Source organism: Rhinolophus ferrumequinum, chromosome 6 (genome assembly GCF_004115265.2).
Source record: "Rhinolophus ferrumequinum isolate MPI-CBG mRhiFer1 chromosome 6, mRhiFer1_v1.p, whole genome shotgun sequence".
NCBI lineage: Eukaryota > Metazoa > Chordata > Mammalia > Chiroptera > Rhinolophidae > Rhinolophus > Rhinolophus ferrumequinum.
In genome coordinates this window covers 11,336,878-11,356,402 of record NC_046289.1, presented here as the reverse complement: position 1 = coordinate 11,356,402, position 19,525 = coordinate 11,336,878, and the positions used below count along the sequence as shown (strand labels likewise).

General features: G+C 51.5%; 1 protein-coding gene across 6 annotated transcripts in view; it reads right to left on the bottom strand.

The window, feature by feature from the left end:
- TTC7B (tetratricopeptide repeat domain 7B) overlaps positions 1-5,281 on the bottom strand; it is a 240,122-nt gene extending 234,841 nt beyond the window's left edge. For all 6 annotated transcript variants that reach the window (XM_033108190.1, XM_033108192.1, XM_033108194.1 and 3 more), the window contains exon 1: positions 5,099-5,281. In XM_033108190.1, the coding sequence (XP_032964081.1) occupies positions 5,099-5,219 (121 nt within the window). In that variant the 5' untranslated portion in view covers positions 5,220-5,281. The remainder of the gene's footprint in view (positions 1-5,098) is intronic.
- Between the last annotated feature and the right edge of the window lie 14,244 nt (positions 5,282-19,525).

Genomic DNA, 19,525 nt, shown 5'->3' with positions numbered 1-19,525 from the left:
ACCCACAGCCTAGCTCAGAGCTATCCATGTGTTACTGTCGAATAAGGGAATCTTTTGAATCCAAAAATCAGGACATATGGTCTGCCACAAAAGCATGTCCTTCAGAGGACAATAGGACAGAGTGTTTGAAAGCAAGACAGCTGCCCTGGGAAGGCCAGAATGGAGAGCCATCAAGGTCTCATGGGTGTCCTTCCCCACTGAGGCCAGTTTGACTCCCAGGAGTCTGCGTACCCCGGAAATGTCCAAAGAACCTATTCTAAACAATAGTGCCGCCTCCGCACCGCATAGCAGACTCTCAGGTAAACTTCGGCCTTGTTTCCAAAGAAGACCCTGGGGCCGGCCAGGAGGCCCCTGTCCACTAACTGCCCCCTCTTTGGGAAGACTCCAGAGGCCTGAGTGACACCGGGGAGCAGTCCCGGAACCCAGCCTGCCTCCAGAAGGGGAAGCCACGGGGCTGGAGGCAACAGTGTCATCGGAATATCAGCTGCTGGCAAATGCAAGAACTTTACTCCCACTCAGTGGTCGAGATCCATTTTATAACCAAACTTTCCCCCGGAAATAATCTTTGTTTCAGGCATCGTTGCCCTACCTATCCATCACCAAGAGGTAATTAAAATGTCTCAAAAATCACACATAATCAAAAAGGTGATGATCCCTTCAAGGAAAAACTACCATCTAGGGCCCAATTATTCTAAGTGAGCTCCATAACTGAGCTCGTGCCTAAGAAGATTAACAGACTGGGGGAGGGAGAAGAAACAGACACTGCCTCAGAAAGGGAGTGGCTGTCCGCTGGGGCTGATACAGGCCTCCGAAATGCCTGTTTCTGTCATTGAAATACACGGGAGTCTAGGCCTGAGCTCAGGTGTGTCCTTTCTAGGTCTGCCACTCTCTTTTTCTCCCACCCAGGTGATATCTAGGACTGGGCCTGCCTAGCCCAGGCTTACACTGAGTCAGCTGGAGAAAGTGGTCACCGGCATTTTACGTGGACCGAAATGTCCATAGATCACCTCGTTTCATCCTCCCAGCCACCCTGATGGTGTTTTAGTAACCCTATCTTACCAGTGAGGAAATGCAGGCTCTGAGCCGTTAGGTAACTACTCGAGGTCACCCAGCCAGCTATACGTAGAGTCTCAATTCAGGCCCAGGAGCCAGATTACTGTACTTCCCCACACAGCAGTGCACCTTGCCACTGGAAGGCTGGAGGGTGACATTCTGGGGACAGAGGGCAGCAGGGACTGCCCTCCCAGGGCCAGGACTTACCTGTGAGCCAACAAGGAGCCAGTGCGTGGTTATCCACCTTTACCCCTGACCCCCTTGGGCTGCCACCTCAGCTCCAGGACAGGGCACCTCAGACCTCCCTGTGCCCACCAATGCCCTGGACACCTTGTCAAGATGCAGAGTCTGACCCTGCAGGTCTGGGGTGGGGCCCGAGAGTCTGCATTCCTCACATGACCCCAGATGATACCCACTCTGCCCGTCCCCAGACCACACCTCAGGCAGCAACAGCCTAGACTCAAGTGCCATTTTGTCCCACCCTTGACTTGTGTGATCACTCCCTTGGCTGGGACTCACCGGACCCTGGTATCTAGTTGCCACACACTTAGTTTTTTGAGATGGAGTGATTAAAATGCTGACTACGGTGGAGTATGAGGCAGAAAACGGATTTCTGAGTTCTGTTTACCACTTGGCCTTTGCCCTTTTCTCCGTACCCACCCCTTGGCAAACCTGTCTGAACCAACTATCTCAGAGGAGTCAGGCTGGAGCAGCGAGCTCTGAAAAGGTCCACTAAGAGCCCTTAAGGAGGAGACACGGACAGGCCCACTTCCCATAAGCGAATGCTGCAGGGTGGGGAGGCCCAGGGCAAGTGGGAGCATTGAAAATGAGGGATTCCTCTGGCCAGAACCCTCCCGTGGCACCATCTCATGCAGAGAAAAGCCAAGCCTTACCCATGACCCACGAGGCCCCACGTGACCTGGCCCCACCCATCCGCCCTCATCAGGCCTCTGCCCTCGAAGTCCCTCCCTGAACACATTTCCCCCCCACCTTAGGCCTCATCTCAGAAGCTGCCTTCCCACAAGGCCTTCTCCAGCCCCCCCCCCCCGACTCCCAAAGCACCTCTCCCTCTTCCCCTCCCACCATCTGACATCCTGTAAATTTTACTTAATGATCTTATTTATCTGTCTCCCTGCCCTTTCCTCACTAGAATGTGGGCCTGGCAAAGGCAGGGATGTCTGCTATCTTTGTCTGTTTTGTTCACGGCTATATTCCCCGTGCCTAAACAGTGGCTAGCACATTGCAAGAACTCAGCATCTATGGAATGAATGAATGAATGAATGAATGGCCTGCCTCCTAAGGCGTCAGGCTCTGTGGCTCAGCCTAGGAGTCATTAGCTCCTCTGATCTTCATAACAACCTGTGCAAGGTTAGTCCTTTAATCCCCATTCTTAGATGAGGAAACTGAGGCTCAGAGTAGTTAAGGGATTTGGCCAAGGACACTGAGTTAGAAGTGGCAGGCGCAGGACTCAGGCACTGGTCTGGCTAGTTCTAAAGATTGTGCTCTCTTCTGCCTGTGGCTGCCTCCACCGGAACTGTCTTAGTCTGACAAACATGACATTACCTTGCTTTCCTTATTCTAAGCAGCAAATGCTTTAGCTTAAGAATGTTGCCAAATCTGCCCAGAACTTGAGGTCCAATGCACCCATGAAGGTCTAAAGAGAAGTGGATGCTCCCAAAGCCAGGAGGAAGTCCCCCCCACCGGCCGAAGGGAGACCCCCATCAGCCAAAGGAGGAGAAGGATTCTCCTTGAAACACGTCTCTGAATCACCAAGAGAGCCACAATAATTCTGGTTTTGTTTCATCTTTTTCTTTGCTCTATGTTTTTTTATTTTATCTCTTTGACCTTTGCAAGTCTGGGTGGCCAGTTGCCATCCATGGCGGCTGCTCACCATGTGGGTTCCGAGGCAGAAATCGACCTCTCATGAGTTTCCCAAAACCAAACGTAGACACAGACCTGTGGCTCCGCCTCCTCGAGGCATCAAGCCCCTCACGCATGCCCCGCACAACCCACTCCCCGCCCCGCCAAGCTCCATTAGTGACTGTGGCTTAGGCCACAGGGAACGGGCCCTGGGAAGGGAGCCGAGCCCAGGGAGGTCCCGAAGGTGAGTAAGACGGGCCCAAGCCACCAAAAGCCCATCGCCCCTCTCATTCCAGCGACCACCGTAATTTGAGTTGGCCCTCCTCCCCTCCTGGCCATTCCCAATCACGTTACCTTGTCTGTTTTCTTTACATCACTTACTCTCTGAAACTATCTCGTGCATTGATTTCCATATTTGCTTATTATCTGTCTCCTCAGAGGAGGGTAAGTGCCTAAGAATAGGACATTGGTCAGTGCTGCTCACCACTGTCTTTGCCTGGCCCGAGTGGGCATGCAAAGACTAGTTGAATGGATGAGTCAGTCAAGCCGGAAACAAGTGGTTCTGAAGGAAAGAACCAGGGGGCTCCCAAATGAAGCCAGTGAATCCTAACTTCAACCTGCTCTGAAGTTAGTATATGTCCATGGAACTGGGAAGTAACAAAGGAGACCCAATTCCAAGGACTGTCCGACTCCAAGAAGAAATGAGAAAATGCTGCAGGTAAGAAGAGGAGAAGCAAAAGGACGAGCTGGTGAGCTGCACGGGGAGCAGAAGGTCAAGCTGCTGTGGGGGCCCATGAGACTGAACACCTTTTGCTCAAATGCGAACTTAACTGAGTTCTTCTCAGTTAAGTCCATTTCCACCACACTGAGCCCAGATAGGTCCATGCTTCCTCCATACCCCTGGCAAAATCATGGCACTCGCATTAGCCCAGGGAATACCCACCCAAAGCAAGGCACCACAGTTGAGAGTGCACATAACCCCGTCCTTATTTCAAGGCATGCATACCATAAAAGGCACAAATATAATCCATTCTTGAAGATGACACCTGACATCCCTACTTCTGGGTAGTTGAGGTGAGAAGGTTGAAAACAGTGCAGATGTCCTTTCTTAGAGCAGTGTCATTCATTCATTCATTCATTCATTCAGCCAACATGTGCTCACCCAGACTCAGGAAGCCAGAGATGAAATAAGACAAAACCTCTGCCCTCTCGCCAGTCCACTGGTGCCCGTGGTTTTGGCGGGTACTAAAAGACAAGCAAATATTAGCAATACTTGCTTCCAAAACAAATAAGGCCACGTGGAGCTGTGCTCCCAAATGGGATTTTCGGATGCAATTGTGATTCGATTGGGAACAACCAAGTCAATCAACAAGATCATAGACGAAGTCCAAGTATCAGTGGCTCCCTCAGACCCTCTCCTCTTCTAAGCACCAACCCTCACCCACCCAACCCCAGCTGCTCAACATTCTTCAACCATATTCCCACCTCTCTCTACAATATTGTCCTGCAGGACTCTCCTGACTATTACCTCTATATTCCCAAACCTGACCTCCCTAGATCCACAGCTTGGATATCCTACTCTCTCAACCCCACGGCACACTCCAATATCTCAACCTGCCTTCCACCACCACCCCACACACACGCCAAGCCTGAGCTTCCACCTGGAGCCCCTCAAAGCCATATGTTTACAAACCATATTTCTCAGGGGTATCTGTGCAACACCCCATTCGCAGGAAACCTATGAATACATCCCGACGCCTTGAGTGCACTATACACACACCCTGGAATCCCCCATACACTCACACCCATGTGCTCAGGAAGCACCTTCCCCCATCACCTCTAACTTCTTAGAACCCCAAGGCCGGCCCCTGACCCCCTGGGACCCCGGTACAGCATCCGACTCCTTGAAATCTCCTACACCTGACTCCACAGAAGCCCGCTCTGCACGCCTGACTCAGGCAGGCCAGGCACAAGTCCTCGCCCGCCGGACGCCCGACCGTGTGACTCCCGGGACCCCAGGCTCCCAAGGCCCTGGCTTCTCGCACATCCCCGCCGCGGAGCCCTCGCGGCCCAGCCGCGCCCCTGCCCGCGCCCCGCGCCCCGCGTCCCGCGCCTCGGGGGCCCAGCTGGCCCGGCGGAGGCCGCGGCGCCCCCCGCAGCCCCGGCCGGCGCGCCGGGCGCGTACCGTTGGCGATGAGCTTGGCGGACAGCTGCTTGACGAGCTCGGGGATCCGCTCCCACTGGCACTCGGAGCGGCAGCGCTCGATCTCCGTCTCGAGCCGCGAGCCCGCCTTCTTGGTCGCCATCGCGGCCTGGCCGGGCCCGGCCCGCCCGCCTGCAGGCCCCGCAGGCCCCGCAGCCCCGCCGCCGCCGCCCGAGCGCCCCGGTCGCCGCCTCCCGCTGCCGCCGCGGGCTCGGGCTCCAGCTCCCGGCTCCGCGGCGTAACGGGAGCGCCGGCTGGGGAAGGGGCGGGGAGGCGGGCGGCGGCGGCGGGCGGCGGGGCCCCGGGCTCCGCGAGGAGCGGCCCCTGCCGGCCAGGGCCGGAGCCGCAGCGCGGGCTGGGGTCGGGACCCCGGCCGGGGCCCGGGAGGGGGCGCGAGGAAGGGTGAGGTGCGGGGGGAGATCAGGGAAGATGAAGGAGGCCGAGGAGCGCGACCTGGAGGGGGGCTGGGGTGGAAGGTGTGAGGGATCCGAAGGTAGTGGAGGGAGGTGAGGAAGGGCGCGGTAGTGGGGTAGGGGTCAGGGCAGGACTGGAGCAGGGGTTGGGGGGAGGCTGGAGGGAGAGACTGGGGGTGGGAGCAGGGCGGATCCTCAGGAATAGGGCCTAGAGAGGGCAGGGACCAGGGGAAAGGTCACCAGCCTGGCAGGACGTAGTGGCCTGGAGTCTGGTATGAGGTGGATGTGAGGGGCAAGCCTGCCTGAGCTTGTCCTGCTGTATCAGGTTGCCAGGAGATCCCTCTGGGCCTGGGTCGGCCTATGATCCTTAGAAGGCCCCCTCTGCCCCTGGCAGCCATATGGGCCACCCAGTCGGAGGTGGGCTAGAGTCATCCGTCCCAGGCAGGCAGAGCACTGCCCAGGGGCTCCATAAATGTCTGTTGAGTTGAACTGAGCCAAGTGAAGACGGCTTCCGGCTCAGATGCCAGCTCCCTTGCCTTCTGAGAAGGATGCAAAGTCACCGGTGGGGTTTCCTTGTCTTGACCTTGAGACTAAGAGTTGGGGGCAGGTGTCCAGTCAGTGCGTTCTTTCAGTTATTCAGTAACTATGTAGTGATCACCTACTATGTGCTACGCAATGTTTTGGGTGCCAGGGATAGACCACATTCCTGCCTTGGTAGAGCTTACATCCATTTGAGGATGGAGCTGACAGTCTGGAGCACCAGGTATGAGGAAACACGAAGTCATCGTCAGCATAATGCCTTCTAGGTACCTTCCTCCAGCTTTCCAAGAGTTCTCACATGCAGGTTGGTCTCTCATCCCCTCAGCAGCCCTGGGCTATTCTTGGGGAGAACAGATGTTGTGATCCCCAGTTTACCAATGAGGAAGCTGGAATTCACACATTCAGAGATGTGAGGAGAGAAGATCAGGAGATGGTTTCTAAAGCGACCAGCATAACCTGCAGGAAGCCCCACCCCGCTGCAAGGGGATGGACGTTGAACTGCTGGGCCTCAGACGCTGTAGACAGCCCAAGGAAGGGGCAAATAGAATATTAAAGTTTCAACAGGGGACCCCAAGCGCGAACTGAAAGGGAAGTAGAAGGAATCGCCACAGGATCTATTTCCCTTTCTCCCAACCCCTCATATTGTCCTCTCAACTCTAGCGTAGCGCTCTGGCTGTCTAGATGTTTGCCTGGAATGTTCTCTCCTCTCTGGTCCAGGAGGGAAATTCCTGTTCATTCTCTGAGACTCAGGCCAAAGGTCATCGGGAAGCCTTAGCTCAACATCTGACAGACCCGTGTGATACCATAGCTGTGGTATTTCCTCTGTGATGGGACTTCTAATAGCAAATTTTGCTGCAATAATGACTGTTTATACTGCCTCAGTTGCCACACTGTAGTGAAAATTACTGGTCTCTATCACTCTGCCCCCCTAGCTGGTAAGTTTTAAGCCAACGCCTGTGTTTTCATGAGGGCAAAGTAGGGCGTGAACCCTGACTCATCATGGGCTGTCTGGGCAGAGGCATTTAACCTCTGCCTGCCTTACATACCTACAGCTCCTCAGCTGTAATGCCTACCCCATGGAGTTGGTGGAGAATTAAATGAGGAAGTATAGGTAAAGCACTAGAATAGTGGTGGTGTATTGTAAGAGTGCAATAAATGTGAGCTGTCATTCTGTGTCCGTGTACCCCTTCCACCCAGCGTAGGGCCTGGCAAAGTATAGGAGCTTGAATGAGAGAGTGAAGGAATGAATGAATCGCCAAGGTCCAGAATCAACCTGCAAATGTTTTTCTTTAGGATTTAACACAATAATAAATATAAGTGACTACATTTGAGGCTTCCACCTTCCCTGCAGACCACCATGGAAGTGGCTGACACCTACCAGAGTTCACTTCAGACCATTTGCTTGAGCGCTGAGGTTGCTGGGGTACAGGGGTTGAGAGCAAAGTCTGACAAACACTGTCAGCCTGATCCAGCAAAGAAAGAATGTTCTGGGCCTTCACTGTGTGGAGGCAGAAAGCAGGGCTTTTCAGTCTCTGGGCTCATTCTCGTATCTGCGAGGTTTTGATCCTCACCCATTGCCCGGGCTGCTCTGGTAGCTGCAACCATCATAGAAATGTACAAGTGATTGTATGAGAAGCTCCCCAAATGATTTCCCAGGTGACCTTACCTGCAGGTGGTACTCAGGAAAATTCAGGAGTAGGAAGTCATTTGTGCTAACAATAGTAATTAAGCCAACATCTTTTTTCCAGGCATTGGTATTACAGGTTTGACAAGGATGTGAAAAATCACAGCCTTCAGGCCTGGCCATGCCCGCAGGAAAGAAGCTGAGTGAAAGATGGCTCAGAAAGTCTGATTCCAGGTTAATTCCTGCGAGGAGCTCTGGGACCAAGCTATAGGACCAGAGCAAAGGTCAGTGCAAATGGGGTTGCCTTCGTGGTCTGGAAACCTCCTGTTCCTTTTTCTCCAAAGGCTTAGGTTCCCTTTATTAGGAGAAAGCGGAAGAGGTGAGTAGAGGGAGAGAGGGCTTGACAGAGGCTGTGGGCCAGGTGGTGGTAGCGTGGGGAGCTCCAGGTGAAGCAGACACAGCTCAGCCTGGAATGATCTTCCCCAGATATCCACGTGGTCCTCCCTTCCTTGCTTCGGGTCTCTGCCTCAAGGTCACCTTCTCAGAGGTCTTCCCTCACCACCCTATCCAAACCCACCCCCTGACTCCCCATCCTCTTACCATGCTATGGTTTTCACCTGATTTATGTTTATTAATTTAGTATTTATTGTCTGTCTTCCCTCACTAGAATGACACTCCATGAGGGCAGGGATTTTTGTGTGCTTTCGTTCGCTGCCGCATCCCCAGCACTGAGAACAGTGCCTGGCATGTAGTAGGTGCTCAGTAAACATTTGTTGACTGGGTGAATGCGTAGAAGGAAGGTGGAGGGGGCTGGATTGGACAGGTGTGCTCCAGGCCTGAGCGTCCCAGCGGACAGGCCCACAGAGAAGAGGGAGTCAGCTTGCTGAAGCAGATGGGTCAGATTTAAGGGGGAGATGGAAATCCCGAAGTAGGAAAGCACAGGGTGTCAGTATGCTAACACGACAGTCCCTTTTACCCTTTGGCCTCGCCATGAGGAGAAGCACCCTGTCATCTGGCTGCCTGACCCATGGAGCCCGGGAGGTAGGAGCCATGAGCAGCTGGCCCTTTGGGCAGGCACAGCTCATGAGGCACCTGGAAGCCACAGCACAGCTTGCAGGCCTGGGGCTGGAGGAATGGTAGCTGCAGTGCCTTTGGACGGTTTTTAATTATGGAATATTTGATACCTACAAAAACACATATGATCAAGAGGCACCTATGTAATAAAGTAATAAAATGAACACCAGGGAACCGACCAACGACCCCGAGTTAACCACCAGCTTGGTTTTTGTGTTTATGACACCCTTCCTTGCTTTTTAAAAAAGTGGTTTTATCACCAAACTCACCTTCTGCCACCTATTGTAATATGAGTGTAATGTAGAATCCTATACATGATATTGTTTGGCTTCACACTTTCTGAAAATGGCATCATGTTCTGTAACTTGCTTTTTTGCTTGTTATATTCTTGAATTTGTCCTTGTTGCTTGTAACTGTGGTTCCTTTTTTCTCGTGTGTAGTACTCCCTGGTGTGATTCTACCACACTTGAATTATCCATCATCCAGGTTTGTATCTCCAGTGCCAGGGTTTGTTGTTATGAATAAGGCTGCTGTCTACAAAGGCTGCACCAGTACTGTTGTTTGGAGCAGGGTTTCTGAGGATGACTCAAGATGGCTCTGTGCCCCTCCCCCGCCCTTGAAATACGGGGGGTTCCCTGACTTTCTTCCCAAGGACCACCTGCTACTATCTGAAGCCATGGTTCCCACTGTAGGGACAAACCAGTGGGAGCCTCACTGAGCAACTCAGCCGCAGGCAATAAAGCTGATGTTTCTAACTTAACCATCTGTTGCCATTTGAGAGAGACAGCCAAATGTGGGAGGCTGGCCGGCCGGCCAAGGAGAGCCTGGGCATAGCATGATCCACATGTAGAAACCATGTTCCTAGCGTGCCCTTCAGCTCCGAAAGCCCAGAAACGCATGGGTGCTCCAGGGTACTCCACCTACTCCCGCTAAGGAAGCCCATCAGAGCATTGTTTACACTCCACGCCAACGTTCGTGTGTGAGGAGGACCAACCCCCAGCATCCCATACCCACAGACCCGTTCCCAGTGTCAGGATGCATACGAAGCTGAAATGGTTGTTAGGAGGTTGCTTGGTGAACATGGACTTGGAACCCGAGGGGGGAAAGTCTCAAGGAATTCATCATCCAGGCCCTGGGAAAGCTCTGTGAGCTGTCTTGGTCCCATTCCTGAGCCCACCATTCCAGGACTTAGAATAGTCACATGTCCTAGACCTGCGTCCTCCTGCCTAGGACAAGGCTGGACCAGCTCTGCGAATGTTCAGCTCTCATCTCCATGCATGCCGACTTTGCATAGGCTTTGGACACCATGCAACAAATCAAGTTGGTTTTTGGTTTAAGCCTATGTGGAAGGAATCCCTTATCTTCATGAGTGTTTTTTGTTTGTTTTCCACTCAGAGTTCTAGGGACACTTTCTTGTTACTTTATATACCACCTGTCCTACTTTCCTTCATAAAGGCACGGAGTGGCTTATGATAAAATATGCATTTATACGTGTAAATGAACAACAAAGATCAGAAACTATATGGATACAGGGGAGAGTATTGTACCTGCTACAAGAGAGGAGACTGTTCCTATGAGTGTGACTAGACTGATTTTTGAGTTTCCTGGGAGGCCAGACACAGAAGAAAATACATGCAGTGGTCTGATTTGAATAATGCAGTGGTTCACACATCTGGAATTTCAAAGGGCAATCAGGAACTTGGTAAGCACAAGCGATCTGGCTGTTGTGTTAGCAAATAGTTTACTAACAAATTGTTAGTAACGCACTTTACTAAGAAAAAGAAAAGGTAATTCTCATTCTGTGTGAATGAGCCTCATATATACTGAATCTGCTTCTGTTTGGAATTGCATGCAAGCTTACCAAATTCAATTCAACAAACATTTATTGAGCATTTACTATGTGCCAGTGTTAGGCCCTGGAGATACAACATTGTACAAAATGTGATCTCATTTCTCAAGGAACTCACAGTCTAGTTGGGAAAAGGAACAAAGAAGTGAACAACAGCACTGCAGCTGGATTCAGATGAGCACCAAGGGAGCAGAGGAAACCTTGACCCATCGGGGTGCTTCAGGAAGTCTTTCTGGAGGAGGTAACCCCTGAGCCAAGCCTTCAAAAAGGATTTTAGGTCTAATATGCTCGCCAACTCCCACCATCTAACAGAGTGGTCCTGAGTTTTCAAAAACCCTGGACTCAAAATAAGGTTCCAGCATTCACACACATCAAGCCCCGACCACCCCACCGTCAGATGAGAAAACCTCCAACCTTGGTCTCCTTTCCTGTAACAAAGCACCTGCTGGTCAGAGAGGTTGGGATGAGGGCTGGTCTGACCTGCTGGCCAGTCAGAGAAGCATGAACACTTCTGATTGTTTTCTTACCCCCAAATTTTACCCCCAGATGCTTGCAGTCTGATAACCATGCTGACTGCATGGACCTTTCCCTTGGGACTTGTGGGCATTCCGTTGCTTTGGCATGTGGGGGTCATCACTGTATGAGAAGGACAGAGACCTGGGGCAAGTTCTGCCTCTACCCATCACCAGCCGGCTTATGACTAGGTCCCTTGCAATTTCTTCATTTGTAAAATGAGAGCTCTGCTGTAGGAGGCTCCTGGGCTCCCATCCATGACCCTCTCCTGTCAAAGTGAGACCTAGGCAGCTGCCAGAATGTGAGGAAACCCGTTATCCCTTATTGGTGTGTAGGTTCTCCCACAAGCGGAGGTTCCTGGATTGCAGCACCCTTCTCAGCTCTCAGGCAGCTCAGATTGGGGGTTGGGAGGGGGAGAAGGTATGCAACACTGAACTTGGAGTTAGGCGCCTTGGATCTGATTTTCCTCTTTGTAACGAACCTGCTGTGTGAGTTTGTGAAAGTCACATGCCCTCTCTGGGGGTCAGTTAGTTAAATCTCACGTTCAATAGTTGTGTGGGAAATGATCACTAGCATTTTGCAGTAACGGGGCTTGAGAACCTCATCCACTGAGAAGCAAGACAAAACTCGTTAAAATACATGATTAGAATAAGTGGGAAATAAGTGTGGTGTGTCGGGTACTTAGGAAAGGAAGGAGGAAGGTGAAGGCACCGGCTAACCGCCAGCACATCAGTTAAGGTCAGCGCAGGAAACCAGTTCTTTGGTTGTTTAAAAAGAACACTCGAGTTTTTGTCCGAGAGCAGAATTTCCTCCTGAGGGATCTGTTTGAAGAGAAGCCCGCCAGGCTTGCAGACCCGGTTAGGAAATCAGGGTGAGGCCCGCGCAGCTTTCCGGAGCGCTAAAGGCAGCGGCAGCCAATGAAAGAGCCTCCAGATGAGGTCACGGAGTTCCTCGGCGTTTCATTGGTGGACCCGGCAAGGCTTCAGCGCTGGCCGCCCGGCGGGTGGGGAGCATCCCCCGGCGGGAGCTCGGGCTGGGAAGACAAGTCCCCAAACTTTCTCCCAGCGTTTATCTACCCTGAGCAGTGAGCCACGCAAAGCGTCGGACCCGGTCTCCTGCAGGGAGAAATAAAAACGCACAGAGAAAAGACCTCTTACCCACTCCAGAGACTGGGTTTACTTATTCTGGGGGAAACCTCCTTTTCTTTGGTGAAAGTGGAAGGTTGGTTGGTTTTGTTTTAATCCAGTGAAACACACTGATTAACCACTAACCATTTAGGACACTGAGCAAAGTCCATTGGCTGGTCACCTTTTATTTCCCCCATAGTGACATTCAAGGTTGGGAACAAAGACATTTCTGACGTTTTGAAACATGTTAAAACTGTGATTCTGAAACCCTGATGTACAGAGGGATCCGGAATACTGGTCGCACACTTTGGACCTCATACCACATTCTCCTTCTGAATCTGGAACCCGAAGGTTGAAGAAACTGGCAGGGCCAGGGGTGTGGGCCCCACTTTCAGAAACTACACATTTAAAGTATCAGAATGTGTTTCCCTGAAAATAAGACCTAGCCTGACAATCCGCTCTAATGCATCTTTTGGAGCAAAAATTAATATAAGACCCAGTCTTATTTTACTATAAGACCGGGTCATATAATATAATATATAATATAATAATATAATACCGGGTCTAATATTAATTTTTACTCCAAAAGACGCATTAGAGCGGATGGTCCGACTAGGTCTTATTTTCGGGGAAATACAGTAGAAATGCATGTCTGTACCACTCCAGATCTACTGAACCAGAAACTCTGAGGTGGGGTCCAGCCACATGTGTTTTAACAAGCCCTTCACGTGATTCTGAGGCTCACTCAAGTTTGAGAACGACTGGTTTAAATCAACTCGTTACAGCCTTTGAGACCGTGTCAGGGGACCCTGTTCTTTCCATGGACCTTCTGGGCCTCACCAGGGCTCCCAGCAGCTACCCTGGTTTTGGCTACAGGTAATTGGACCAGAGATGCACTTGTGATGACTCTTTTCCTGGAAGTTGATTGAGATGGTCCCCATAAAGCCACTAGACCCTAAGGGTGAACTTTGTACTCAAGGGCAGCCCTGTTCTGCCAGGTGGCCTAGGGAGCAGAGGAAGCCAATCTGCAAAAAGAAGAGGAATGAAGCAGACACGCAGGCCAGAGATGGGAGGTGGAGAAAGACTCCAGTCTAAGATGCCCCCAGGCCCTGCACCACCAGCCCCCTACCTCCCTCTCAGACTTAACTCAGGTCACCCGCTCTGGCTCATGGGACTCCAGGCACACCGGTCTTCCAGCCAGCATTGCACGGTCCCACCTGAGACTTTGGCATGCTATTCCTTCCGCCTGGAACTCTTGCCCCTATCTTTCCCATTCTGCCTCGTTCCTGACAATTAGGAATGTCCTTAAATGTCATTTCCCCAGAGTGATGCTCAAACATGGCCCGTCCTCCAGTTACACTGTGTCACATTAGCCTGCTGTAGTGCCTTTACTGTATGTGTCATCTTCAGTGCGATCACACAGATTTGCTTACTGGTTCCTCCTTAGCTCCTTGAGAGCAAAGATCCTGTGGGTTTGTTCTTCCCTGGATCTCCAGGGCCTTGACCACGGCCCGACGTATATAGTGGCAGCTCAATAAACATTAGTTGAAGGAAAGATCACTTTCCCAACGTTCCTGAGGCCCAGCTGCCTTCCAGTCTTCAGGCTGCAGGAGACTCCCCAGCCCGTGTTTTCTGATAGCAAACCCCTCCTAGCTGGCCCAGGTGGATTCCTGTTAGTTGCCAGTGTTCACCTAAAAATAAAAGGTGAAAGTAAGAGGCAACAAACATTTATTTGCAATCCAAATGAATTGCTATTTGGGAAGCACTAATTCAGGCAGAAATCCAAATGGTGTTCCAATTAGAGGGTCAAGGCAGAGTTTCAACGAGAAAGGGAAGGGGAATAGTGACATGAATAGAAGAAAGGAATTTCTACTGGTGTTAGTAAGTCAAGGAGGGAATTTCTATAGGTGTAAATAAGCTAAGTTATTCTTAAACTTACACGGTGGTGCTGATTCTAAAGAAATATCTTCTTTTTTCAGTCTGGTAGTCAGGATGTCTGCTTTCCTGTTAGCTTTGCAAACAGTTGTTTGGAGTACCGTGCTGCTTTCGGCCCCGTCCAAAGGTTATTTTGTCCAGTTTAAACATTCCAAAGTGTTGAGGAATAAGACGAGTAAGACAGTTCCTCTGGGATGGCAGCTCCAACTCCATATTGAAGTGGCTCCATTTATATTACTTTTCACACCACCCAAGCACTCCTAAAGGGTTCAGCTTTGTTTTACAGATAAGGAAACGGAGACCCTAGTGACTTGTCCAGGGTCCTGTGGCCAGTCAGTGGGACAGTGGGGACAAGAGAACTAAGCTTTCAGGCCACTGCTGCTACCTCAGGGGACTCACCCTCATGACCTTGGATCATAGTGAGACAGGTTAGCTAGCATGTCCCTAGGTAGACAGGGAGGTCCCTGGTGGAATAAACAAAGGCAGCCATATCCTAAAACTCCAGGTTTTGAAATCACTCCTTCGCTCCAGGACATAATGTAACAAGGCCTTGAGGTTAATCATAAAATTCCTTTTGGCCTGACAAATGCAGCAGATATGAGAAGACTGGGTTATTTTGCTACTTCCTTCAGGATGGGCAAGCAGAACAAACCTGGTAGACGAATTTCATTAGAAGGCGCCAGTTCCCTTCTTCAAACAAGTTCCCTTCTTCAAACAGCTCCCCTTCCCCAAGCAGGCAAGGGAAGGTATAAAAGTAAGAGCTTTTGCCTCAGTCACGGGGCACCCCCCATTCGGGACCCCCTCCCGCTCGGGAGCTCTGACTCTTTGCTTTCCATAAACTATCCTCTTTTTAAAATTCTTTGTCTCTCCTGGGTCCGTGTTTCCATTCTTCGGTCTCACGGGACATGATCCTGGCCCACACCCAGAAACTGCCGGCAGATCCAACATCATCTGGGGACTCACAGGAAAATATTCCTCCATCAACAGCCCAGGGCTCTCCCCCCAGCCAGGCAGTAGAGTCAACCTTTGTGCCTCCTGTTGCAAGCTTTAAATAAGTCAGTTTCATTTTCAAACGACTGCCTAGAATAGCCTGTGGTCAGCAGAAAGATGCCGACAGCAGTGTCTATTCTAGGAAGGTGTTTTATTTTTTGATGAACTACAATGGACTGGATGGTTTGAATATTTCTGCTGCTCAAGGAGCATGACACATAATCACTGGTCCTCGCCCTACCCAGATTTCTTTTTCAAGATGTAAAAGGACATCCTTTAAAAGATGACCTTGTGTGACCGCCTCTGTTTTGCTGCAGTCCAGGGAAGCTGACCCTTTTGCCCAGGGGTCAACAGTCCTAAATGCTTCATGCAGGACACTGTTCTAAGGAGCTTTCCCAAGGAACTAGGAGCCTTGTACTTGGCCTGGGACCTCAACAAATGCGGGTTGAATGGCTGACTCGGCCATGACGACCTGAATAATGGTTATCAGATCAGAGATCACGCTGGTCAGGGAAGGCAGAGAGCAGAAAGAGTGGAATGAGATGCCTGCACTCGGGGAAGGCAGAATGGCCATCTGTCCTGTTTTGTGGCTACCTGGGATCTGTATCTCCTTTTCTGTATTTGGAGAAGGCCCCTGCTCATCAGGCACAACCTTGCTCCCACTGGAGAAGGTGAAAATGCCAGGCACTCCCAGTGCCGGACTCCCTTGTGGCTGCCATGAAGGGCGGGCATCCTCAGCTCAGCCGGGCCGACGCCACTTAGAGCTCAGGGACAGATGCGTCCCCACTTGGTCGAGGTTGTCCTGGCAGGTATGGGTGGAGTTGGTGCGAGTGCCCATGGGTGTCCAAGCCCAGCAGTGGTGTGTGCTCTCTCTCCTTGCTGGACCAGCCGTGAGGAAGATTTCCAGCCTCGTCGCTGGCTACCCAGCTCCCAGCCGGGTCCCATCAGGTAGCTGGGAACCACTTGAGATTAATCCATTTCTGCCTAAACCAGCGAGGGTTGGTTTCTGTGGCCTGTGACGGAGAGCAGGACTGAGGGAGGGCTTCCTGATGGAGGGCAAGGCACTGGTGGGGCAAGAGAGGGTGCAGGCACCCAGGCAGAGGGTACGACAGGAGAGCAGGGAGAGGTGCCACAGCACCTCTGTCCCTCAGACCGAGTAACAAGTTGTGCAGAGGGAAGTGAGTCACATAGCTGGCCGGAGGCCTCCAGCTCCTCGCGGGGTTACCAAGGGTCACGGGAATCATGAATGAGCGGGAGGGTGTTCCTGCAAGTCTGGCTTTTTTCCCTTTGCTGCTTTCTGAGCGTTTCACTCAAGAACCTTGGGCTTTTTTCCCCATGGAAGGGGAGGTGGGATTGGGAGGGAAAATTAAACCATCTCACTGTCATCAGGAGCAGTTTCTCTGGCTTCACTGGGAAGTCCCAGGGTGCTCCCTGGCCTCGAGCCCAAAAAGCTAAGTCCTTCAGCTAAAGTACTGTATTAACTAGGGGTGGACTTGCTTTTTCCAACGAAAGATCAAGCTTAAAACACCCATCCACCACCTCCAGCACAGCTCTTCCATTTATACCTCTGACTGAGCAACAGGTTCCCGGGGAGGGGCCCTTGCAGCTGTGTGTGTGTTAGAAGGGGCTCATGGGCTGAGCCTGGGGAGGGGGTGGGGGTGTTACCACTCTGGAGTGGCTGAGGGGCCCTTCTAGTGGTGCTTCACCCCGTGTGGGAGGCTCTGGTGCACAGTTGGGGACCCAGGATCACGACCTTTCTTGGGAACAGGGCTTGACCGAGTAAATTGCTGCTCGGGTACTTGGACAAGAAAGTGGAGGAAGCGGGAAGGGCTTCTAAAAGTATGTGTGGGGGGGAGGAGGGTGCAGAGCCAGGTGTCCCACAGACAGGCCTCAGGGACGGGCTGTGGGCCTGTCATCTCCTCCCTGACCTGGTTTAAACTATCAGCTGCCACACAGACCTGCATGCACAGCCACGTGGACAGGCCCACGAAGCCTCTGCCCACACACGGGGATTTGAGGAGCATATCTGGAAAGAGCCAAAGCAGGACATGGCACTCCTGAGACACTTACCATCCTAGGCACTCAAACCAGTGCCTGTGATATGCTCTGCTGCCTTCTGCAGTTCCTCGGCTCTGGGCCAGCTTCTCATGGCTTCCCTGTTTGGTGGGCTGTGGACTCTTAGGCAATGTGGCCTAGGCTTTCGTTCTCCATGCAACCCCCAGGACGCCCAGCCACTCTGGGCTCACCAGTGCACCCATCCATTCAACAGGGGTGTCTCTGAGGAGGGAGGGAGGAAATCCCTGCTGAACCTCCCTCTTTAGGAGGCTTATCTCCTTCCCCAAGGGAAAGGAGCAGCTGGGATTTCCAGTTCTCCCCTTTGTCGCTTTGCTTTACACGTTGTGCTTCTACTACCTCAGATATCTGCAATCACTCTCCTGTCAGAGGCATGTGGGTGTTTGCTTCTCTGAATAGACTGTGAGTCTCAGAAAGGTCCAGACTGGGTCTCAGTCACTTTATCATCCCCTATGTCACCTGGCTCGATGGCTGGCATGTTTTTGAATGAAGGAACTTTCGCTGAGTGGAATTGTCACGCTGAGACTGAATGGAATTGTCACGCTGAGAGGCCACCTATCACATCTGACTAGTGTGTTAGAATGTGTGATTTTTAGAACAAATCTGAGATGTAAATCACACAGTCTCAATTTAAAGTATACAATTCAGTGGTTGTTAATATATTCACGGAGTGGTGCAGTCATCACCACAATCACGTTTAGCACGTTTTGTCACTCCAGAAGAAACCCCGGACCGTTAGCTGTCCCCATCCTAGCATCCCCCTCCCCAACCAGCCCTTGGCAAACACTAATTGACCTTTTGTCTCTATGGATTTGCCTGTTCTGGCTGTTTCCCGGAAATGGAATCATACAAGATGTGCTCTTTTATAACAGGCTTCTCTGACTTAGCATAATGTTTTCAAGTTTCCTCCACCCTGCAGCATGTATCAGGATTTCATTCAACGTTATTGTCGGATAATGTTCCATTGTGTGGATGCCACGTTTTAGTCACTCATTTTTCGGTTGTGCACATGGGTTGTTTTCACTTTCTGGCTATTGTGAGTGATGCCCCCGTGAAGTCCCACCCCTGGGTTGGCCCCAGTGAGAGTTTCTCAGAGAGAATGTCCGGCCTCTAATTCCAGTGGCTCCCTCATCACTGCTCAGAAAGTAAGGTGTGCTAACCGTTGGGAGAATGTATGCGACCTCCGACAATGAGTCACATTCTTTCAAGTCGTGAATGGAAACACAGGGGGCTCCAGCACCAACAGACTTATTAAGTCAGCACCACTTTGCTGCAATCTGCATTCCTTTCTCCCTCAGAGATGGAATCTATTAATATTTGGCATCTATGAGCCTCTTTTCAAACTTTATCTCAGAATAAAACCGCCCTTGTTGGACACAGTGTCTTGCCAATAAATGGCAAAATTATTCCATTATTCTGCGGTGCCACCAGGGAATCACCCAGCCCGGCGAGGGGGAGGGGGGTGGCCATGAGCATAAAGTAGCTTCCAGGGCAAAGAGGCCTCGAAACACAAAGCCAGCTTGACATATGCCATCCTTGCCAATTCCCCTTAGAATACAAAAACGTACTTTGAAAAGATCTACATTAACATTTTTCTTTGATTTCATTGAATTAAATTCCATAAGCAGCTACTGAGCGTTCAGGACAGTGCTGAGCTCCCCCCCACCCCTCACTCCTCCTAAGGAAACACAGGAGGAGGAAACCGTGCCTGTCCGCCTGGAGTTTGGGATCCGCCGGGGAAACAGATGGATTATGAAGAAGGCGAGACAAGAAAACAAGGCAGGGGAGGCGATGCAAGGGACTGGCTATGGCGGAGGTCTCTGCCCAGCGTCCCTCTTCTGGTCATGCTCCTGCTTGGCCTTTGATGAATGACCTCAAACAAGGATCTACTCAGTGCCTGTCAGGGAGATGCCCAGCCTTTCTCCAGCCAAGGCTGGTACGTGATCCCCCATGCACCTAGAACCCTCCTCCCAGGTAGCTGAGTCTTGCTTGGAGGGACACAGGATAAAGGACAAAAGAAACACACATACTTATGCCTCTTCAGACGCCCTTCAGCACCGAGGCCCAGATCCAACAGTCCACCACCTTTTGTTCCCCAGACCCAAGAGCCAGCCCAGGTTCCCACCCTGCCACACCTGGTTCTTTGTTCCGTTGGTCCTGCGGTTCTCCCGTTTCCTGTCATCCATTCCCTTTTTTTGCTTAACTTAATCAGAGGTAGTTTTTGTTGCTTTCAAACAAAGAACCTGAGTGGGACACTTGGCCAATTATTTT